At 36.5% G+C, this 25130-nt stretch overlaps 1 protein-coding gene across 5 annotated transcripts in view; it reads left to right on the top strand.

The window, feature by feature from the left end:
• The window catches only part of Pals2 (protein associated with LIN7 2, MAGUK family member), a 99627-nt gene that overhangs the window by 62894 nt on the left and 11603 nt on the right, over positions 1-25130 (top strand). For 4 of the 5 annotated variants that reach the window (XM_041640546.1, XM_041640545.1, XM_041640547.1 and 1 more), the window contains exons 4-10: positions 1950-2102; positions 2777-3004; positions 10690-10731; positions 12164-12295; positions 14092-14191; positions 14500-14568; positions 16968-17129. In XM_041640546.1, the coding sequence (XP_041496480.1) occupies positions 1950-2102; positions 2777-3004; positions 10690-10731; positions 12164-12295; positions 14092-14191; positions 14500-14568; positions 16968-17129 (886 nt within the window). The remainder of the gene's footprint in view (positions 1-1949; positions 2103-2776; positions 3005-10689; positions 10732-12163; positions 12296-14091; positions 14192-14499; positions 14569-16967; positions 17130-25130) is intronic. The other variant, XM_041640544.1, reaches the window with a different exon arrangement.

Here is a 25130-nt window from a genome sequence, read left to right as displayed (position 1 = left end):
GATAAACACAAATTAATAATCCTTGCCTAAATCATTATTTTCACTTGGGATTATAAATAGCATTTTCCAAATTGTCTCATTCTGTCTTTGTCGGGTGGCATTGTTCTGTAAACTCAGAGCTTAATCTTCAGTTGCCCTACTGACCTGTAACATTTCCTCCTGGGAAGGCAGCAAAATGATGGTTCCTATTCTATACCAATTTTCAAAGTAAGAGTTGTTGAAAACATCAGCTTCAAATGATAGCAAATGATGCTTTTTAGTCTTTTTATTTGCTAAATAGCTTTGTGGACCTGTAAGGTTTTTCCCCCTAAATTTGGAGTTTCAGTTCTTTATGATAGTTATCCCTTTTGCATTCAAATTACCATGACTTTAACCAGGGACAAGCAGCCTTTTAGTATATGAATCTGGAGCACATGAAAATTCTTGACCAGAGGGATAAAAGTGTATTAATAGTGTGTCATGTAGTCACAGGAGCAGAAAGCCCTGCGTCAAAATAGAGGCCCCAATTACAGCTTTGAAAAACTTCCAGTGTTGTTAGAAAAACCTCTCAGAGATTTCTGAGTTCTTTTCCATTTTCAAATTTTTATGTGTGTATGTGTATTTGCATGTGTGTTTTATGTGTATGCATGTATACAAAGCCTAGTGATCAAAGTCTGCTGTTTTCCTCAGTTACTTTTCATCTTTTCCTTTCTCCCCCCCTCTCATCCTCCCTTTTTGAGACAGTTTGTCACTGGACTTGGAGCTTACCAATTGGCCAGCAAGACCCAGAGATACTCTAGTGTCTACTTTTACAGAGCTGGGATTGCAGATAATCACCACTGTACCCAACTTTTTATATGCATACTGGGAATCTGTACACAGAACTTATGTTTGGGGACAAGCACCTTACTGACTGAGCCATCTTCCTAACCCTGTTTTAAATTTCCCACAGTATCTTTATGAAATTGTCAGGAATTACCATTAAGCCAATACCCAGATTGTTTCTGTCTTGAATGTGTTGATACTTTCTAGCCCTATTTCTTTTTCTTTTATTTAAAAAAAAATATTTATTTATTTATGTATTTATTATGTATACAATATTCTGTCTGTGTGTATGCCTGTATGGTTGCTGGGAATTGAACTCAGCCCTATTTCTATTTGTCATGTTTGAACTTGTATTCTGTGTACTCAGAAATTTTTTAGTTTGGTGTTACGGCAAGTATTGAATTAAAACTTAACTCCTTTAGGATAAGGAATTGTTTAATATTTAATATACAAAAAAGGCAACTACACAATTTCTAAACAACTACCTCAGGAATCATCTGTATAGCATACACATAATAAACATAGAAAGCAAATTGAACTTTATATCTGTAACCATTTCTGATTCTTTTTAAATTCAAAACATATAGACTAAAACCTTAATTGTTAATATGCAATTTCATATTAATGATAGAAGTTGTTGATAGTTATTTTCTCTTAGACATTTTTTAAACATACCTTTTATACATGTAAACAAATATTTCACATTACTAATATCAACATAGTGAAACTTAGAGTTTCTGTCACTTGACTATTTTTGCACCTTATGAGTAGATGAATAGAGATTAGTGGTAAAGGCTGAAGAAGATGCTGACATTGTTGATAAGAAATTTGTCACCTCCCTCTACCAGCCTTAGAAACCCAGGCTTGGTTTCTAGTGAATATGGCACTTTAAAAATAGGAAACTGAGTTATACTAGACTCTTCAAACCTGAAAACCTGAATATGATACTGTTTGGTGCTAATAAAATGATCTAGTTTTACTTTTCTTAAAAATATTATATATGTATTGTACGTAATTCATACTGGGAATTTAATGTGTCCTGAGAAACTTTTAGTGCTCCACAGTGATAATGAACTAATAAATTATTTTTAGCAACTTGTTCCATCAGTAGCTAATAACCACAGGCTGTTTTGACTCCTTAACAGTCGCTCCTGGAGGCCCATGATATTGTGGCATCAAAATGTTATGATTCGCCTCCCTCAAGCCCAGAAATGAATAATTCTTCTCTCAATAATCAGTTATTGCCAGTAGATGCCATCCGTATTCTTGGTATTCACAAAAGAGCTGGAGAGCCATTGGTGAGTAGATGAGTCACTGCTTTCTTAGATATGAAATGTCATGCGGCCCAGTCCCAGCTCCTGATATGCTATTGAAACTGTGCTCATGCTTATTTTGTCAGACTTACGGCCTTTGTATGAATACACAGCAGATGATCTGTCAATCATGGAGCCTATGAAACGCAATCAAAATGAAACCTTAAGCTTACTTAGAAGCTATAAATATGCCAGTGGGAACAGGAAAACTGTTAAAACTGTTTGATTTCTTCCTAGCCTTTTAGAAATGATGTGTTTGCTTACTAATGATAATACCAAAACAAGGAAGAAAGTCGTTACTCAAAGTTGAAGTAAAAGGGGCTCTATGAGGTAGTGGAGTTAACTACTATATCTTACAATTGTTTTATTTGTGGTTCCTGTAAACAGTGATGTGGCAAACATGACCAGTCAGGAATCACTGTTGCTTCCTGAAGCTTCGTTTGTCTGTGGAATACAGCTGGATTTTAAGGGTTAGCCCATTTGCATTCGTGTTCTGATGACACATTTCCACTGACTTTATTGACACTGGATAGGAAATAACATGGGAAAAGAATTCATTTACCTGCTTTCAGAATTATTTTATTTGTATTCAAAATGTTTACATATTTATTCTTATTGAGATAAAATCATTGCTTTTTTTTTTTAATAATTTCCTCCAGGGTGTAACATTTAGGGTTGAAAATAATGATCTGGTCATCGCCCGGATCCTCCATGGAGGAATGATAGACCGACAAGGTCTGCTCCATGTGGGAGACATCATTAAGGAAGTCAATGGACATGAGGTTGGAAACAATCCAAAGGGATTACAAGAGCTGCTGAAAAATATTAGTGGAAGTGTCACCCTAAAGATTTTGCCAAGTTATAGAGATACTATTACTCCTCAACAGGTTAGTGATATTTCCTGAGTGATTTTAAAAACACTTCGTTTTTTTTATTATTCTATTTGCTAGATGCTTAATTGTTACTATTTTGTTTAAAAGAGTTTGTCTTGGTAGAGTTTTACATTTTTATATAATACTATCTTAGTATTATAAAGGAAATACTAAAACATTGGTTTGTGAGCATTATGAACCCTGTTATTTGGGTAGTCTATAGGTAGGTGTCAGAATTTTAAGTACAGTTGTTGAAAGCATTTTTGACTAAAGGATTTTTGACATCTCTTACCTCCAGGTTAGTGTTCTTGTGATATGTTAAATGGCAGACAGTGCCAGATAGATTAGATTAAAGATGATCCTGGACACTTGGTTTTTCCCACATTTCATATATATTTTAGGTGAAATGAATGAATGAACAGTAGAATGTGCTAATGGTAGAGATTATTTCGATCTTTTGTAATGGCTGCCTAGTACTTGAGAGATTGTAAACAGAAAGACCCCAAGTTTGGAACTTAAGCTGGAATACATAGTGAGAAACACCCCCCCCCCCAAAAAAAAGAAAAGATAGAGATAGATAGCCTTCTGTTTTTGAACCGTTCTTTAGGAGATAGGATATTCTACTTATCATGATTTTCTTTTATGTATAAATTAGACCTCTGAAAATAGTGAGTTTGGCTGAAATAAAGGTAGATGTCCATTTTGTATGAAATAAACTTAGATGTCCGTTTTGCATGAAATAAAGGTAGATTCCGTTTTAGTTCTTTTCTGTTGCTGTGATAAAATACCCAACAAAAAGTAAATTAGTGGAAAAGAGGAGTTATTTCAACATACAGTTCCATCATTGTAGGGAAGTCGAGGCAGGGACTTTCAAACAGCCAGATCCATCATATCCACAGTCAAGAGCAGAGATAAATTAATATATACATGCTGACCTATGTCTTTGCTTGTGCTGAACTTTTTTTCTCCATTACTACACAGCCCAGGACCTCCTGCCTAGGGAATGTTGCCACCCACAGCCCTTAAGACAGCCCCTCAAAAGCATGTGTATAAGCCAATCAAGTATAGATACTTTCTCATTGATACTCATTTTTCCAGTTGATTGTAGGTCATCAGTTAAAACTAACCATATTACCTTACTTAATAAAGAAAAAAAAACACTAGAACTTACTATCCCTGTTCTCAGACTGCTACTTTCCTCCATTTGCATATTTCTATTTGTGACAAAATGAGACCTATTTGAACTTGAGTGTATTGAAAGAATAAGACATAATTTAAAAATAGCAGAATAATGATACATACCGCAATAATAAAATAGTTTAGATTGTTTAACAAAATAATTATTTAAATGATAATTTATTATTTTATTACATATTAATTATAATGGGATGGTAATATTTTCCTCTGTGGTCCCAACCAGAAGTCTTATAATAAATCATCAATATGTATTAGTTACCTTCTCATTCTGTAACAAATACTGAACAAAAGCAACTGAAGGAAGAAAGGGTTCATTTTGGTTTACAGTGACAGAACAGTTCATAATGCTGGGAAGATGATGGCAACAGGAGCTTAAGGTAGCTGGTCACGTGTTCACAGTCAGGAGCAAAGAGAGGTGAATGCTAGTACTCAGCTCACTTGTTCCTTTTTTATTCAGTCGAGGTTCTAAGCCCCTGGGATAATACCATTCACATTTACTGTAGATCTCTACACAGTTAAAGCTCTCTAGGAGCACCTTCATAGATTCTCCCAGAGGTGTTATGTTTCCATGCTGTCTCTCAGTCCTGTCTAGCTGTTGACACTGTGCGTATAATGGACTTTACAAGCAAAACAGCTCTTTGTTTCCTGTGTAAATTTTGTATTTGCTGACCTGAATAACTGACTTCAGTGAAGGACTTTTAGCTTTGGTTTAAGCATAATTTTTCCCCATCCTATAATTTCTTGATTTTACCTAATCTTTAGAACTAGAAAAGAATATTCAAGTGTGGAGATTGGGTCCTATGAGCCCATGCAATAGCTCTGGCATATCCTACTATGAAAAAGAGCCTCCAACTGTATTCAAATTGGAGTACAGTTTCTTTTTAATGAACAGAAAATCATTATGTTTAAACAGTAATCATAAATCAAGACTGTTCTGGACAAACCTTGGGTATCTAGGAGATGCTGTGTGTAAGGAAGGGTATTTGCCATTACAACTGACTTCTTTACTATTGCACAAGCCCCCACCCTTACCCCACTCCCAGCTACTGTGTTCCTATCTGTAGTCTGTTAACCCACAGTCAACCAAAGCCTAAAAATACTAAGTGGAAACTCCCTGAAATGACGCAAACTTTAAAATGTGCATCATTCTGAGCAGTATGAGGAACTCGCTTTTCATGCTCAGTTCCACCCAGAACCTGAATCATCCCTTTGTTCAGAGTATTGTATACAGTATTTCTCCACTAGTAGCTTTCTCAGAGAACACATGTGCTGGTATCGGTATTCAAGTGACTCCAACTGCATGTCACAACCTTAAAGCATGAGGACTGGCGATTCAGATATGCCAACCCAAAAGCATTGGCGTGCTTCCTATAATTGTAATGGTAACAACTTTTAATCTAGCAAGAAAACAGAAATATTACTATGCTGAAGTTGCTAAGATCAATGGTAACAACAGATTATCTTCTGTCCATGGTATTGTGAAGAAAAAGAAATAGGCTATTTGACTGTCTCATCTAAAGCTGTAAGCTATGGCCATAGAGCATGTTAAGTGCATAGCTAACAGTAAGTTATAAAGTTTAGTACTTCTTAAGTTTAGTCAGTCATTGCAGATGTTGGATGTGTTTTCTGTGGAGAAGTGTGGAATCGTGTGCCTTGGATCCTACTGTAGTTCTTCTGTAGTCCCCCATGAGGTCTCATTTCCACCCAAGTAAAAGACCACATCATAACCAAAGGAACTTGCGATATCGTACCCAATTGTGCATTAGTGAAAGAAGTGTCCTCAAATGATTCTGCCATAGCAAATACTAAAGTTCTAGTTTTCCTTAGAGACATTAGGAATAAGCTGTATCTGATGTTAAAGTTTAGTATGTTTGCAAACCAAGGAATAGCAATCCACTAACATACAGACATCTGGCAACAGACACACTTCACCATTCTCAGCCTCGCCAGGACAGAGCAGCTGACAGAAATGCCACCCAGGATCTTAACCCAGCTTGGCACTGACAAACTACAGGCCCTGGCAGATGATGATGGAAAAGCACAACTTGCTGCTGGAGGACGAGGGTGATCTTGTTTAGAATTTTGATGAGGCTTCAAACAATGAAGCCCACTGAACTGACTCAACTTCAAGAATAAAATAGCAATGATTTGACTGCTTTAAAAACTTTTGTTTGGGATAGCATGAAACATAAATCCTTAATATCTTAAATTTCAAGATTCTTGGACACTGAAATTTTCAGTCAATTGTTGCTTATATTCAGTTATTTGTTTGATATTGACTAATCCAGAAAAGCCAGAAAGTAAAGCCTAAAATAAAGATAAATAAAAGTGTTGCCTCAGTGGAGTTAAGGAAAAAAAAAAAAGAGAGAGGTTGTCTTGCTTGGGAAAGCCAGGATAATGGGTTGAAATGAAATGAGAGCAGGAAGACTGGGTTTCTTTCTAATTTATGTTTTGCGTGGCAAGCCCATGGTTCTTTATTATGTAATTGACTAAATAAATAGATGCAGCTTATGTAACTCAAGTGTAATTTTAAAAGGATACCGTTTTGTAAATGTGACTATTCCTGTGCACTTGTGACACCATTAACACAATTGAGACAGTAAACTTACCTGTCACCTGAGTTCCATGTGTCTCCCTCCTGCTTCCTGCCTCACTCCAGGCAACTGCTGTCTGCACTCTGTCATCGTAACTTAGTTGCGAATCATCTCATCCTACTTCGGATTTCAGCTTTTTAAAGTATTTTTGTATTCATTGAGGATTTCATGTGTGCATATAATGTATTTTGATTATATTTACTCTTCCCAGAGCCACCTCCACTCTCTCCTGATATTGTGTGCTCCATTAATTTATGGTGTGGGGCCTGGACTCTGCCTCCCTCAGAACCTTTCAGCTGTTGAAGCTTCCTCAGACACAGCAGAGGCTCATAAGGTCCTCCTCCTTCATGCTGGACTGTTGGCTGTATTGCTCCTGGGCAGGTCTTGTCCAGGTAGGCATGGCTGCCGAGAGCTCCTGAGTGCAGCACCAGTCCTGTCTTGTTAGGAAGAGCTGGTTCACGCTGGTCCTCTCTGACCTCTGGCTCTCACAGTCTTTCCACCTCCCTCATCCGTGGTGTTCCCTGAGCCTTGCAGGAAAAGGATATGATAAAAATGTCCCATTTGTTGCTAGACACTCCATAAACACTTAATCTTTGCTCTTTGACCGGTTGTGAGTTTTTTCTTTCACCACTGTGCACCACACAAACTTCTCTGATGAGTCTGAGAGCTGCACTAACCTGTTGTGATAGAGATTTGGCTTTATTAGGCAGTTTGATACCATGTCCATGTAGCATATGAGCTCCCTGACATATAAATCATAGAGTCAGGTTTTTTAGTTGTGTGTCTAATTTGAAGGTCCTGTAGAATCTAAGAAACTAGAAATGAATTTCAGTTTTTACCTGGGTTCTTTCAGAATAAATTTGCATGATTTATCCACTTTGCTTACTTGTATTGGTAGTTTATACCTTTTTATTGATCTAGTATTTCATTGTATGAATATACCAATTTGTTTATGTATAAATTGCCAGGAGAACATTGTTGTTACTACCAGTTTGGGCTATTACAAAACAACTAGGGACTATAAATTCCCAGGGACTGAAAGAGTTGGTAATTTGGTAGTCATATGTAGAAATTTTAGAGAAAAAACTTCCCAGAAATGACCGTAACAGTTTACAGTCCCATCAGCATTGCACGAATTTCTTTTACTCAGTGCCTTTGTTATATTTAATTTAGTTTTAGTCAGTATAATAGGCATATAGCAGTAACTAATTGCAATTTTAATTTGCGTATCAGTACAGGTAAATAAGATTGACCGTCTTATCATGTGCTTTTCTCCCATGCTTATATCCACTTTGGTGAAGTCTTTTTGGCCTTGTCTATTTTATGTTGTTCTCTTGTTTGACTTTGGAATTCTTTTGTATTCTGGAGCTGGCTAGTTTTATGTTAACTTGGCACAGCTAAAGTCATCTTTCCGGGAACCTCATTTGAGAAAAATGCCTCCAAATATCAGGCTATAGGCAAACCTGTATAAAACGTTTTCTTAATGATTGATTTGGGGTAGGAGGCAGCCCATTGTAAGAGGGGTTACCCCTGAGCTGGTGGTCCTGGATTCTATAAGAAAGCAGGTAGAGCAAGCCAGTAAGCAGCATCCTTTGTGGCCTCTGCGTCAGCTCCTGCCTCCAGGCTCCCACCTGGTATGAGTTTCTGCCTTGGCCCCCTCAATGGACTATGATTCGGGGTATTTAAGCCATTTAATAAACCCTTTCTTCCCCAAGTTACTTGGTTATAATGTTTATTCACAGCAATATTAACCCTAAAACACCTGCATACAAAATTTTAATTTGCAGAGATTTTCATCCAGTTTTCAAACTTGTGATTATCCTTCCTTAGTCTCATGAGTGCTGGGATTACAGTCATGTACCGTCATGCCCAGCTCTGGGTCCAAGTCCTGTTTATATGCTCTGTGGTCTACTAAACAATTTGAGTTCTTCCTATAATCTCTTGAAAATAGGAATATACTATGTACAGTTTATGTGTTTATTTTACTGGTCATGTGGAACAGGTTCTCACTCCCTAGCCCACGTTGGCCTTGAAGTCGTGGGTACTCTCTTACCTTAACCTCCCAAATGTTAGGCTTATAGGCCCAAATCAACACAATTGGTTGTACTAAGTACTGTTTGCTAATTGTTTCATATTTGCCATTTCTGGTTTTTTTGTTTTGTTTTGTTTTGGGTTTTTTGGGGGGGTTGGGGTTGACTTGGTTAGTTGATTTGTTCCAGTTTTGCAGCACATTGTCATGTTGTCCAGGCTGGCCTCCTATTCACTGTGTAGTTAAGCATGACTTTAATCCTTTTGCTATTTTCCAAGTGCTAGGATTACAGTGCATACCACTACACCTGGGTGTTCTGGACTATTCTTAATTGACTTTTCTTCCTGTTCCGGGTTTTCAGCTCCTATTTTTTTGCATGCCTGCTCATGTTTGCTTTGTTGTTGTTGTTAAATTTAAACTTTTGGAGGGTTTGAGAATTAGTATATGAAAACTTTATTTTACGTTATGTTTACCCTTCTTTGTTCACAGCCACCTCCTATGTCCTTCTCTGTACCCTCTTAAATATGTGACCTCCTCTTCCAACACACACAGCTTACTGAGCCCATCTTGTGTAGCTTTATGCACAAGTGTTTAGAGCTGACCATTTGGGACTCCATAGCACATCAGGGGCTCTTGTCCTTGGAGATGACGGCATGTCTTCCTCGCAGCAGCCATTGACTGCCTGGAGCTCTTTATATAGAGAATTTGAAATTTTTCCCCCATCATTGGCATGTGGGCTGGTATATTATCATTATGTAGGTCTTTTTTGGCCACTCATCATTGCCACAGAGTGCTCCTAATATTTTGATATAATGAATAGTACAGTAGTTACTAGTATTGTATATAAATTACTTCTGATTAATATAACTGCTGAATCTATTCCCAGAAGTAGAGTACTAGATCAGAGGGTTTATGTCTTTGTAATCTTGGTTATTACTGCGAAATTCTTCTTCCAAGAGGTTAGAACATTCTTCTACCAGCCTGTTAGGAAAATCTCTATTAGCCCATAGTTTTATCTGCATATGTCTCAATTTTTTTTCTAGTTGATAGGAATAAAGTGTTGTCCTAATAGAATTTTAATTTTCATTTCTACTCTTAATAGTTTAAGAATCCTTGCTTCAAAGCTATTGGACTTCCTTTTCTCTAATGTCTATTTTAAATTGTTGGTCATTCAGGTTTTCCTTTGATAAGAGTACAGAACTGAAATATTTTGTTCAGTGTTTAGTAACTTAAGAATGTTCAGTTGGCATTCAAAAACTATTAGTGCAGTTCGTAGAATACAGTAAGTCAATATATTCTATTTAATGATTTTAAAGATTTTATAAAACTCCTAGACAAAGGCTAGGACGACTGATTTTTCAGATAAATTTTACCAAAGTAAAACCAGATTTATCTGAGTTTTGGAGCTTGAGGGTAATCTTCTAAAAGCAGTTTAAATAAGCCGAAGAATTAATGCCTTTTGGTAATCCTTTTACATCTGAGTTGGATATTGGCCTCTCTGAACAGGGAAATAAATGTTTGAAATTTAGAAAATGCTTGTAACCTTGCAAAGTATTATCCCACAACCAAGAATGATAAACACTCTCACTTAGATGACTTGAGGTTTTCCATTTGATGGGCTTTCTCCAGAAGTAAGAAATATACTACTATTTTTATAACTTCTCATGCAGTCCCTTCTTTGCCTCATGTCAAATGCCTATAACTTTTTGCTTGTGTCATTAATACTTCTTTATAGGTATTATAACCTGTGGACAGTAAATTAGGGAGGCAGTGGCTTTACCAAATGAGTGATGTAATAAAATGAGCCAGTAGCTTACTTATATTTTAAGTTATAAGTTAAAAGTTTGTTTTCTTTATGCAATTGAAAAATATATTTTTAGAGTTATGCCAGTATGGAGAGGCATCCAGCCCACGTCCGTCAGGTATGCTATCATGTGAGAACGTTTTCTGGTATTCCTGTTGTTCTGTCTTAGCTGTCAACTAAATTTACCCCGATTAAACTTTGTCATCTTGAATTGTTCATTGCCAGAGCCTTGAGCTGCATGCCAAACTTGTTAGCCACCTGTCACAGTTTAGCAGTCTTAATACTGTTTGCATGCTTGCTTCTTAGATACTTCTAAAATTTATCTTAGGAAAATATAGCTTCCTGGTTTGTTTAAGCATTGATTTTTTTTTTTTAGGCTTTGCAAAGTTGTTGCAGATGGTCTAGAGCTTTCTATCAAGATCACATATACCCAGAAGTTTAAAAATATCTTTCTATGCATCTTTCACATTTGGTAGTTTTTTGAGCATACTAATAATACAATATATGTACTTGTACTGTTTGAATATTTTGTTTGTTTCTAGTTGTAGACGTATGATACACATGAAAAGTAACATTGTTAGTTTGGCTATTTTTATGCATTTCTGCTTATTAGAATTTTTCTGCTGATTAATGCTGAATTTTTTCTGTAAAATATTTGAATTTCTATAAATATGTATGAAGCATGTCTATTTTAAGAAAACAGTTGATTTAAACTTTTCATCAAATATAAAAAATGATTAATTAGAATTCAAATTAAATAAGCAGTATGTTGCAAGCTCCGAAGATCTTAAGTAACAGTGTAACTGGCAAACTTTTATTAATAAAACAAATTTTAGAGAAATGTGTATGTTTGGATTTAAATTGGAAAATAGTTAAGACCTTTCTAGTATTTTGTCTCTTAAGTAATTTAATGCTGATATAAATTTAAACATATAAATCATGATAAGGAGATTTTTAAGAAAGTATTTTTCTCATTAGTTTTGGCAAGTGTAACTGATTAAAATACACAATTGGAAGTAAAACTGAGTTATTAATTTTTAAGGTTACTGAATATATTTCAGGTCTCACTTAAAGACGACCTTTGTTGTTTTATTTAGACTTCAAGGTGTCTGTGCACTCTCTGATAGGTCAGAAATCCATGTTTTAAACTAACTGCACCCACTGTTTCAGGATTTTAATTGCAATAACATTTACTTAAATTAAAAACTATGCAGTGTTTGTTGGGAAATCAAGTGAAAAGATTGGAGAAGGTGAAATAGAGTGGTTGTCACACTTGTTGGTGTCAGTGTAGGTCTTAAGAGTGGTAGAGCAGTCACAGAAACGAAAAAGGAACTTTTTAAAGTGCACAAAATTGTAATGTAGCATACATGTATAATTTTCAATAATACCAAATCATTATATTGATATTCTGATAAATTGTTTTTTTATTTAGGAGAATAAGTTTTTTGTCTGAAATACTTAGTGTCTGTTACAATAAACCACAGTGGTTTGGTTTCAACATCCAGTGCTTAATGTTACACATAAGGCTTTTTCACTGTGCTGTGTTTTAGGTATTTGTCAAGTGTCATTTTGATTATAATCCATTCAATGATAACCTGATACCCTGCAAAGAAGCGGGACTGAAGTTTTCGAAAGGAGAAATTCTTCAGATTGTAAACAGAGAAGACCCAAATTGGTGGCAGGTTGGTTTTATTCTCAAAAATCCCTCAACTACTTTTTGTGTTTTTAATCTTTGATCTGGCTGGTTTCTAAAAGTTTAGGAAGCATTTGTTCTCATGATTTTTCCTGCATGAACAGCTCTTTCTTTATGTCTGTTAACTTTGTGGACAGAAGACCAAATTGAGAGAGAATTTGTGAGTGAGTAGCTGTTAATGAAAGCAGACATAACCTGCCTGCGGCACTGCCCCCTCCCTGGTCTAAGGTGAAGCAGTTCTCTCACATGGGCAGTCGCTTTCAAATATGTTGTACACCAAGAAGAACCTACTTGGAGTCATTGTTTGTCAATGTTTCCCAATCTGTTTTTGCAGTTGTTTATATCACTTGATAAACACAGTATTCAAAATTGAAGAAAATGACAAATAGAAACCTAGAACCTTTTCCATTCTCAGAGCTGATTATGGCCTCAGGGTGAAAGAAGAAAGGCTCCTGGACCCAGTACCAAATACAAAAGTAACAGTTGCTAGTAACAGGTGTTAGCAGTAGTGAATTAAATGACTTACACAGAGGGATGGTCTGCAGGATAAGAACAGCCTTGTGCAGTGTGCCCTGCATGTAAATGAAGACACTTTTAGTATTAAGTGCACCATGGTGAGATGACTAAGAAATGGGTTCAGTAAACAAGAGTTTATGATTTCCAGAGGTTCTTACTGAAATACTTAGAAGCTTTCTCACTGTACTGCCTAAGGCTGATTGTTTCATGTCCCCATCCCTGGCCAGGTATCCCTGCTTTATTTTCTGTGCATGCCACCTCTTAGATCTCTAATCTCTCGCCGTCATTTGAGTCTCTTTCTTCGCTTTGACAGATTTACTCTAATTCCACTTTTCAAGGTTACTAAAAACTGAGAAATAGGTTTTTCTGTCCCTTATAAGGAGAAACACACTTAACACTGTGATATGAGTAATTGCCGTTTAAAAACATCACTTGTTTTGGGGCTAGAGGGACGGCTTAGCTTGTTAAGAGTCCTTGCTGCTCTCAGGGAGTTCCCAGCACCCATGTTGGGTTGCTCACAACCTCCCGGAACTCCAGCTTCAGGAGCTCTGTGCACCTCTTCTAGCCTCTGGGTGCCTGCACTCATTTAATCTTGCACACAGACACAAACACATAAATTAAATATTTTTACTTTATTTTATACATTTTGATGATAAGGTTTTTGTGCTACTAGATGTTTTACCTATTTTAAATTCATTATTTTGGTATATGCAGATTCTTATTAGGATGAATTAAAATTTACCCTCTGTATTCCCAGTATCCTTTCTATTGATTTAGCATTGGGAAATAACAACATTCTAGGATTGAGCTTAGTAGTCAGTGGCTTGTAAAGGATACTGGGTGAGACGCCCCCTTAACACTTCTTTGTATAGAATAGCATTCTTGTTTCCTTTCTTTGTCTTTGTCTCTGTCTCTTTCTATCCCTCCCGCCTTCTCTTCTCTTCTCTTCTCTCTCTCTCTCTCTCTCTCTCTCTCTCTCACTCTCTCTCTCTCTCACACACAGACACACACACATACACACACTCTATCAATAAATGAAACATTTGCATTTGAAGAGCCTGTGCATTATTGTTAATGACAGTTTCAAAACATCACTACCAGTTACCATACATGTGGTTCCTAGTATGGCAGTGTTGAAATGCTTTAACATAGTTCTATGAATTGAAAAGTTATTTTTCATATCAAACTAAATTTAAGTAGTCAGCAGTTGTCCTACTTACTAAACTATTGTCTAAAATTTTGGTCACTGAGATACTAATTTGATTCTAGGCTAGCCATGTGAAAGAGGGCGGAAGTGCTGGTCTGATCCCAAGCCAGTTCCTGGAAGAGAAGAGAAAGGCATTTGTTCGCAGAGACTGGGACAATTCAGGTGAAGAGCTGAACTCAAGAAACAGGCAGGGGTTTGGCACACCTTTCTTTGCTTCTTTTTTTCTGAATACACAAATCAATTTATTTAAACTTCATGGAGAATTAATCTTTCCTGTGCATCTGCTTTTTCCTCCCTATAGTAAGTTTTGATCTTTTTCTGCCACCTACTGGTAGAGTATCAAAATTCAGTGACAAATTTACCCTTCCCTTAGGAGGTGATTCTCCTACCTCCTCTTAAAACATAACTGGGCTATTTAAGTTAATATCTTGACATATCTTCTAAATTATACTGGTCTTGTCATTCTTCAGGACCCTTTTGTGGAACTATAAGCAACAAAAAAAAGAAGAAGATGATGTACCTCACAACTAGGAATGCAGGTGTGTTTAAAATCCCTTTGAAAGATCAAAATAAATAGCTTTATTATTAGTTAACGTGTTTTAATCTCTGAATATGTAATTTGAAATGAATGCAGTTTATATTAGTATCATTTACTGGGTCTGGCATGTGAACACATGATGAAATGTAATACAAAGAAATTGTTACTTAAGTCCTAACTTGAATATAATTTACAGCAGGATGAAGTTACTAGGATTTATGCTTGTATTAATGCAGGAGGAATGTTATTTTCAATACTTACATAGGGCATTTCAATATAGTAATGTGTGTGACATTTCTAATGGACAGAGTGACTTTATGAAGGTATTAGAGTTAGGATTAAGGAGAACTATATGCTACCATAACATTGTCAAGTGCAGATTTGCAAGGAACTAAATAACTCATCTAATCTAGTGAGAGTATTATAATAGTCTTTCTCAAATCTTTTAGGTTTTGAATTTTTTGAGAGAAGGTATTTCTATATGTTTAGGCTGGCCTAGAATTCACTAGTTAGTATAGGCCAGCCTAAAACAGTTATCCTATACTTTCATTAGGTATCTCAGGCTGCCCTCAAACTCTAAATCCTTCTGCCTTTTCCTAAATCTTTCATCTTAAAGAAAGGAATTTTTTTTAAAGGAAACGTAATGGCAATCGTGACAAGATTGTTTTACAGTTAAACATATCAAATCATCAAGATGTATACTTTAAGAATATACAATTCCTATTTGTCATTTATGCCTCAAAAACTGAAAAGTTTTTTTTAAAAAAAATCCTCAAATCAAAGGCCTGGGGTGTAGTCATTCCTTAGCATGTACAGAATGCTAGATTCAATCCCCAGAACTAGAAAGGAAAATTTAAAAAAACAAAAAACACCATCAGACCAATTGGGTACATTACAGATTTAAACCAAAAAAACTTCCGCACACGTCAAGAGACGAATGCAAATTAAAGCTACATTGAGATTATCATCCATACAGAATACAGAATGGTATTCATTGAGAAAATTATATTCTGGCAGGGATATGGACAAAAAGGAGTGGTTCTGCACTAACAGTAGGAATTCAACTAGTTCAGCCATTGTGGAAATCAGCATAGAATAGAATAGAATTGTCCACATTACACTATCTCCCCACTCCCGGATATTTACCTGGGGGACTCAGAATAACACCACAGAAGTATTCTACATCATTGTTAATTGCACCACGGTTCACAAGAATTAAGTTACAGAACTAGGCTAAGTGACCGTCAACAGGAGAAATTAAATGTGGTACATATACACTACAGAATGACATTTCTTTTGCAGGAAAATAGATAACAGCTAAAGATAATCTTGTTTAACAAATTAAGTCTGTCTTAGAAACACAAACAATATGTTTTTATCCTACTTATGGACCCTAGATTTTTATAGATACATAAAGTCATATATGTACAGTTGACATTAAAGGAGAAGGGAAACTGTCTAGGGAAGTAAAAAGAGTGAGGGAAAGGATGAGCAGACTGCAAGGAAATGTGCTCAAAGTGCATTCATTGTATGCCTTCCTGAAATTGGCTAAAAATGGAAGTTATCATATTCATTTTTCTTGACTTCAAAGCTGCCCCTATATTAGTAATAAAAAACACAGTATAAACAAAATCATACAGGAAGGAGAAATGGTGTTTTTACTTTCCAATATTGGTTTAATTTACTATGAAGAAACTGTACAAAGAAGGAATTGTTAAGATAATAAAGATGAAGTGTTATTACTGCAATGTTGGTGGGTGACGTGATCGTTCAGAATCACTATGGTTTTATTATTCATAACTATATATCACTAAATTTTTTAGCAAAGTTTGTAACGTTTTCATTGACTTAGTTTATAGGGTGGGTCAATAGTCTACTGAAAGTGCTCTTTCCTCCAGCATTTTATGTTATGTATAAGTTCTAGGATCTTGGTGTTTAGATATGAGGGTGCTATCACTGGAGTTGGCCTACTCAGCCTGTACAAGTTAAGCAGCCAAGCAGGTGTCCTCTGTTCTCCCTACTTCACACACACTTTTTAATGTAAATTGCATAAATGGTAATTTGATTAATGTTAAGGTAATCATTTCTACTGACAAATTCCCCATAAGAAGCCTTTAATGTGTAGAGTGTTGATAAATACACATAAAACTCAAGAATTTTCTAGCATAGTAAATGAATGTCAAAGGGCAAATGAGTGGGTACAAACATTTAAATCAAGATATAAAATAATTTTTGTACCCTACTAAATTTGTAAAAACAAGCCTATGCCAGACATGCACAAATCAAGTGATAGTTAACTATCAAGACAAGAAGACCATTAGCATACAGAATGCTGAGATATCTTTCTGTGTATATAAAGTATAACTGATTATAATGTTGTCTCATTACTTTCACATTTAGAGTTTGATCGCCATGAAATTCAGATCTATGAGGAAGTAGCAAAAATGCCACCCTTCCAGCGAAAAACATTAGTGTTGATAGGAGCTCAAGGTGTGGGCAGAAGAAGCTTGAAAAATAGATTCATAGTGTTGAATCCTGCTAGATTTGGAACAACGGTACCATGTAAGTCTTGTGTTTCCATTTGTTGGCCAGAAAACAAGTTGGGTATATGGAGAAAAGGATTTTTATTAACTAATATTAATCGTAAGTAAAATGTGGCTCTGTCAGTGAGCATGGAGAGTAGATAGTACTGAGAATCCACGTGGCCCTATCACTGTCTTAGGTAGTGTGCTGGCTGCTGTTCAGCAGTAGGCATATCTGTATACTCTTCATTCCAGAAGCTAAAGGCAAATGCATGCATTTAAAAATTGTGGCAAATTACATGTATTTGGATTTTCTTGTGTAACTATTATCCATCTATTTGTATTTTTCACCCAGTATAGTATATTTAAAAGGAAAATGCCTTGTAGGTACTCAAATATTCCGTATGGCAGTAGCTTTGTGAATTTAGGTCGTCTGGTACAAATTGCAGCCCTAGGCCCTGCAGGTTCATAATAAACCCAATACTTTGAAAGCAAGTCCTCTACAGGAGACAATATTTGTTAAACTTACTGAGACTATATGTATTAATGCTGAAGAGAAATAGAACCATTTAGGATCAGACAAATTTTGTAATCTTCATTTCCCCCTATTTTTTGCATGTATACATAGAAAATTTAGTGATGTCAGAAATGGCGTAGGTGGAGAGTTCATATAATCACTGATGTTATAATGCTTGCTGCACATTTGACAAGAAGCATGAGCAAATGGCCTGGTAGGAACAACTTAATGGAAGAGAAGGATTTATTCTAGCTCAGTTTTCTGAAATTTTCCTTGACTCCTTTGCTGTTAGGCTCATGGTAGGGTGGAACACCATCGTAGCAGGAGTATGTGGAAGAGGAGATGGCTCCAATCATGTTAAACAGGAAGCAGAGAATAAGGGAGTTACCCAGAACCAGGAATAACCTTCAAAGGCATGCCCCCAGTCGTCAGCTTTCTTCTATGGCCCAGTTCCGCCAATGGGGGATAGTTCATATTCTAACCAAAGAGCACTGTGGTTGCTTCACTCCCACAAAATCCCATCGCCTAAAGCTGATTTTAGTGTGCTGGCTTAGGGTTTGTTTGTATTAGTTTTATTTTCACTTTTTTGAGATTTATTTTTGTATTATTGTTTATTAGGTGTGACTGTCTGTCTACATTGGGTATACACATGTAAGTGTAGGTGCCACAGAAACAAGAGGCACAGAACACCCAGCACCTCCCAAGTTGGAGTTACAGACAGTTGTGAGCTGCCTGGCAGGGTGCTAGGAGCTGAACTCAGAACTTGTGGAAGAGCCTCAAGTGCCCTTAACTTCTGCGCCATCTCTATAGTCCCTAGTTTTCATTTTAGTTTTAAAAATATTTTATTTTTTACTCAGTAACATCTTCCCTTTCAGTGTTTTTACATATGTTTAGTTTGGGTTGCCTTCCCCTTGAGCTGTCTCCACTCATACCCTCTGCCCCCAGAATTCTGTTTCCATTCTCTTACAATATGTGTGTTGTTACCCTCCCCGTGTCCTTCCTACCATCATTTTTCTCCCCTCATGTCCCTTTTCTAGTTTCATGACTTCTGCCCTTACACATTACCACAGAAAATACACACATGCACACATACAACCACACAACTAGGGTTGCAAATGAGGAACATGACGTGTTTATCTTTCTTAGCCTGAGCTACCTCATTTCAATATCTTTTCTAATTCTATAAATTTTCTTGCATATGTCACTTTTCTTTATAACCAAATAAAATTCTAGTGGTATGTGTGTGTGTACACAAACATTTTCATTATCCATTTATTGGTTGATGGATATGTAGGTTGATTCGATTTCCTTGTAATTTTTTAATAGAGCAATAAGCATTGATAACAGAGTCCTTTGGATACATGCCTAGAAATGGTATACCTGTGCCATATGCTAGTTGTGTTTACGGTGGCGGTGTGTGCGTGGATATATTATGCTTCATGTAGTTGCATGCACATGCAGATGTTGCACAAAAGTTGATGTTGCGTATCTTCTTCCTTTGCCCTCCTTCCTTTACTTTTGAGACACTGTACCTGGATCTCACAGTTTTGAATAGACTGAAGAGCAGTGAACTCCAAGGATCCTTCTGGTTCTGCATCCCACTGCACCCATGCCACCTCATCTCTCAGACAAGCCCCAGTATTTTTTTTCAGATGTGTATGGCTCTTTTTCCTCATGCATGTCTGTGCATCACATGCTTACCTGGTGCCCACAGAAGCCAGAAGAGAAAAGGATATTGGATCCCTGGAACTGGAATTACACCTGAATGGTTATGAGCCATGATGGGAATTGAACCCAGGTCCTTTTAAGAGCAGCCAGTGCCCTTAACCACTGAGTCATTCTCTATCCTGGTGCCCAGCTTTTATGTGGGTGCTAAGGAACCAAACTTGTCTGACAAGCACCTTACTGCCTGAACCATCTCCTTATCCCATTGTAAGGTTTTTGCAGCCCTCCACGCTGATTTCATAATGATTGCACCAGTTTGCACTCCCACCAACAGTGAGAAAGGATTCCCCCTCCGGATCCTTACAAGCATTGGCTACTATTGCTCTTGATGGTAACCATTCAGACCGGGGTGAAATAGATCTCGAATAGTTCTAATTTGCATTATTCTGATGATTGAGAATATTGAACACTTGTTAAAATAGTTGTTGGTCGTTTGTATTTCTTCTTTGGAGATTGTCTTGTATCTCCTTAGTACATTTATTGTTAGTGGGGTTATTGGTGGTTCATTTTCACAGTTCTTCATATGTATAATCTGAAGTGTATCTGGCAAAGATTTTATCCCATTCTTCTGATAGTTTCCTTTGTTATGCAAAAAATTAAAACCATTTTTAAATTCTTGGATCTATTTACTATGCTGTAGGGTTTTTCTCTCCTGAATATTCTGGATTGTTCCTGGATCTCAAAGGGCATTCACTGTGTTTTCTCCCAGCAGTTCCACCATTTCAAGCTTTAAGTTAAGGTCTTTGATCCACTTTAAATGTCTTTTTTAGGATAAGAAATAGTGATCTAATTTCATTCCTCTGCAGGTCAATACTCAGTTTTACAAGCATCCTTTACTATCTTTTTTCCACTATATGTTTTGCTACCTTTATGAAAAATTAGGTGTCCATAACTTTGTGGGTTATATCCAGTACACTGGTATATTCCGTTAGTCTGTTTTTATGTTAGTACCATGCTATCTTTGTAACAGTGGCTCAGTAGTATAGTTGGAAGTCAAGTAATTGGATTCCTCCAGCTATGTTCATTCTGTTTGGAGCTGTTTTGGTTATCCAGAGGCTTTTCTGTCTCTCTATTTGAGGATTTTGCTTTCTAGTTCTGTGAGGCATATTACTGGAATTTTTATGGGGATGCATTGAATTTGTGGATTATGTTTGTAGTATTCTACAGTACTGCTTCTGCCTGTTCAGAAGCAGGTCTTCCCACTGGCTAGCACTTTCTTCAATTAGTTTTTCATTTTGGTTTAATAGATTTCTTTTCCTTTGAATTATTCACCTTTTCTAAGTTAATATATATAATATTAACAAAGCTGGTTCAGTAATAATAATGTTCTCAGAAACCCGAATTGTGTTTATATATTTTCATTTGTGCAGTTATTCAAAGGTAGGAACCATTCCTTTATCTATCTCCAGCATTCTGCCTCACATCTTTATCTCCTTCTACTGTATTTACTTTTGCTATCCAGAGTTCTCAGTTTACTTCCTTCTCAGCACCTCCACTCACACAAAATCTGCATGCCGTCCTCTTCACGCATCCCATCATCGTGAGTGGTTTAATATGTGTCTGTTGTCACATGATTTCTGCAGAGTTCTAGTAACATTCCCCTCTGTCATCCTGAATTTAGTAAATTCTTCCTTAAATATTTGTCAGTTTTGTTCTTTTTAGAATTTTTTTAAATGTTCTTAATTTTCTGTATTTTTCTTTCATGCATTTTATTAATTTCACTTTAGTCTTATTTCCTCTTTTCTACTTGCTCTCTGGGTTAGGTTCTCTTTTCCCAGTTATCTGAGGTAGGAAGTCAGCTTACTCACTAGAGACTTCCCTTTAACAGACAGATGTATGTTAGAAATTTCTCAGTAGATACTGTTTTATTTCATCTTGTAATTCTAGTGTACTTTTAAGTTTTTATTGCATTCATCTCACTCATTTATAGTTTTAGAAATAGATAAATGTAATGAAACAGTTTTTCTCTTCACAATGATCCTAGAGACTTAAAACATCGTCTGACAGTTATACAATACAAATCAATTATGCAGCCTTCTTTCTTCCTGATCATACATGAAAACAGCCACTGATACGAGCTAGAAACTTACCTTTTTGGTCAAAAGGAAAAGTAGCAGTCGCATAGTTTTGGGTGCCTTCTCTCTGACGTTCCTATTCATTGTTAATAAGTCTGTCCATGTAAGCTGTCAGTAGGCTTCAATAAGCCATTTATGGTTTCTTTACTCCTTGAAGCTTACCATAGAGCTGACAAAGGCCTCCACAGCTATGATAGCTGAACCATATATCCCTTTTTAGAGCAAAGACAAAGAATGTGCTCGCCAGCAGCAAGCACCCAGGAGGACTATGCCTTTAAAGCAGCGCCATTTTCATCTCAAAGGATTTGCTAATCTTACTTGTGATTTCTCATTTTACCTATTTGAAGAATATCATTTAATTTCATACATTATTTTATTTTTCCAGATTTTTCTGTTAGTGATAATAATTCCATTCACTGTGTCCAGAGAGCATGTGTGATTTTACTCCCCTTAAACTCATTGGAAATTGTTTTATGGTCTCAGATTTGTCTTGGAGAATGTTCCTTATTCTTGTACACTTGGGGAAATGCATTTTCCTATTGTTGACTGGGATGCTACGTAGATATTCTGTCTAACGTTGTTCAGGTTTTCATTTCCTATGACAGTCTGTTTGTTTTCTCCATCACTGGAAGCCTTGAGGTCTCCTGCTCTTTTGTTGACTTGTCTGTTTCTTCAGTTCTGTTTTGCTTCATGTTTATAGACATCTTGCTGCTGGATAAATTGACCCTTTTGTCTTTGTAAAATATTTTTCTTTGTCTCTAGCAATAAATTTTTGTCTCAGTGTTTGGATTGTTTGATGTGAGTGTGTAGGTATCTCTGGGTACTGCTTGCATGTATGTCTTTAATTCCAACTTACTTGGGTCTTTAAGTATAAAATGTCTTTTGTAAACAAAATATAGTTTGATCAGTTTTTCCAATTTATTTTGCCAATCTTCCTTTTAGAGTTTTATCCATTTAATATAATTGCTAATACCGTAAATGTTCCTCAGTGTGAATTTGCCCAATTGTTTTCTCCTAACTTCAGACATACATGAGGAGATTTGCATCCTGTCTTTTTGTCCTATTGTTGATGCTAATGTTGGTCATTGATTTAATTACTATGGCATTTGGTAGATTTTTTCCACTGCAAATCTGTAGTTTACAGTTAAGCAACCTGTTCAGAGATATTTTCAAATAGTGAAGCTGTTTTCCACAAACTTTCATTGAGCAATTTAAGCTTCTGTCAGTAATAGAACAATATAAAAGTTTTGCCTAAGTTTGGAGGAGGAACATCTGTCTGCTCTCACCTTAAGTACGCAGATACACTTCATTTCCTAGTGTTCTGACCCATGTTATTTCTGTCAGCTAGTAAAAACTGCTTTGTTGAATGATTGAGCTTAGAAAGGAAAGAACTAGGCTTTTATCTAACCTCTGAGGGTCTGTGTTCCTTTTCTTCACCTTCAGGCCTCTAGAAGAGTCAATAACTTTCTGGTTACTTTCGTTTTCATAATTGTGGCATCTTGTTAAACAAATCTCACTATTAGGCATTAAAAACAAAAACGTCTAGTTCCCATCAAAACTGAAGCCATGATTCCAGTTCACAATTCCTGCCTTCCTTATAGCTCTTCTTATTCTATAGCACAGTAGCTATGTTGGGAAGGACAGGTATGGCTTATTTTATTACTTGGTTTATGTTCTCCTCTGCTACTTCAGTTTCCTGTGAGCTATGTTGTAAGAAGTGAGTGCTAAAAGGAAAGAGAAAGTAGTGTTGCATAAGAGCTTGCTTGCTGGAGTTCTTTGTCTTCAATGTCTTTTTAGAGCCCTTTGGAGATTTCCATATTACAAATTTTCCTGGCCAAGAATATTAGATTTTCTAATTATTCCCTTGCAACTTTGCCCCAAGCTCTCATACCATAGCTTCTGCAATCATCTCTCTACCCGTTTCAGGATAACCATACGCACGTCCCACTTCATTCCCCAAAATACTAAAATTCAGGAATACTTCAAGTTCCATAGAATTTTGCATATATTCCATGCAAAACTTTTTGTGGGTGCTTAAATCATTTGAGTTATTTGTGATACCTATACATAATGTTAAGTGGTTAATAAACAGCTGTTAAGCTATTATTGCTAAAGGAACAATGACAAGGGACAAAAATCTATCCATGGTCAGTACAGGTTTGTTTGTTTGTTTGTTTGTTTCTAAATTTTTCCATCCTTGGTTAGCTGACTGTACAGGTACAGAGCTAAGAGATAACACTCTTATCTACTGTGTTTCCTCTTACTGTCTTTCTGTGGAGAGAGCCTTCAAGATAGTCCAGGATAGTGGACTGTCTTTCGGACATGTATATACATGCATGCATTAGCCTAGGAAAGTTTTATTTTACCATCAGTGAGATTACAAACCACCCCACTCCTGTGGCATGCCAGCATAGGTCTTGAGCATTCTTTTGTGAAAATAATTCCACTGTGTAGGGAAAGAAAAGAAAACAATGCATTTCTCCCTGAAACTATGACTCACAATTCACTGACTCCTTTTCAGATCTATATAAGATAGAAGTATTTAGATAGATGACCCCAGGACCAAGATGACTATGTTTGTTTGTTAAACTGCAAACGATAAAGTACATCCTTAAAATATTAGCATCTGTTTAGTACTCAAATGAAGTCTGAGACTGAAGTTAAAATTCCATTCAATGTTCTATTTACACCTTTTCTGTTTGTTTGTTTGTTTGGTTGGTTGGTTGATTTTTTTTGTTTAGTTTTGTTTTTCGAGACAGGATTTCTCTGTAGCTTTGGTTCTATTTACACTTGTAAGGAAAGCATTCAGAAGTTTCTAATACGGATTTTGGATTTTGTGCTTACCTAGTCACCTTGTTCAGGTCAACTCTGTATTCCCAACTTTGTACACAAGTCTTTTCTTCAAGCTCCTCCAGCTCATTATTCATACCTTTGGCTCATAACTTGAGTGGCTTCCTAAAGTACCCACTCTTTTGTAGTTTTACGTGCTTAAAGTGTACTTTTATTCAAGGAAAACTGGCCATTCAACTTACTGTAGCTTTTCCAGTTACCTAATGGTTGTGGTACAGCACCTCAGTTCTTACTATTTGGTAAGTCACCTCTCTCCTTGTGTGTGTGTGTGTGTGTGTGTGTGTGTGTGTGTGTGTGTCTTTTATCTTTTGTTTTTCTTTGACCTACTACCTAGAACTTCTTTCTGTAGTAACAGGATGCCCAATAAGTATTTGATGATGAATGAATCACCAACATGTGCCTTTTCTGGCCGGTTATCAAAGTTTCTAAATAAACATAGTCTTTTTTAAAAAAAAAAAAAATAACTATCCTTTCTCATCCTCAGAGAAGGTAAGGCTTTTCATGGGAAGTCACCCAAGTCTAGCACATTGCTTTGAGGTAGAACCAAGGCTCTTGCCACTGTATCTAGGCTAGCAAGGTATCCCTCCAAAGAGAATGAGCTCCAAAAAGCCAGTACAAGCAGTAGAGATATATCCTGGTCTCATTGCCGGTGACCCACAGTCTGCCTTAGCCATTTACTGTCACCCACATTCAGAGGGCCTAGTTTGGTCCTATGCTAGTTCTCCCACTGCCAAGAGGGAGTTGGTGAGCTCCCATTAGCTCAGATAAGCTGTTTCAGTAGGTATCCCCATCATGGTCTTGACCCCTTTGCTCATTATCACTCTTCTCTCTCTTCGACTGGATTTTGGGGGCTCAGCCCAGTGCTCGGCTGTGG

The sequence above is a fragment of the Microtus oregoni genome, unplaced genomic scaffold (genome assembly GCF_018167655.1).
Source record: "Microtus oregoni isolate MIOR12 unplaced genomic scaffold, Mior012 000064F_ref0000363, whole genome shotgun sequence".
Taxonomy (NCBI): domain Eukaryota; kingdom Metazoa; phylum Chordata; class Mammalia; order Rodentia; family Cricetidae; genus Microtus; species Microtus oregoni.
The sequence above is the reverse complement of the archived record's forward strand: the minus strand, read 5'-3'. Positions and strand labels throughout refer to the sequence as shown.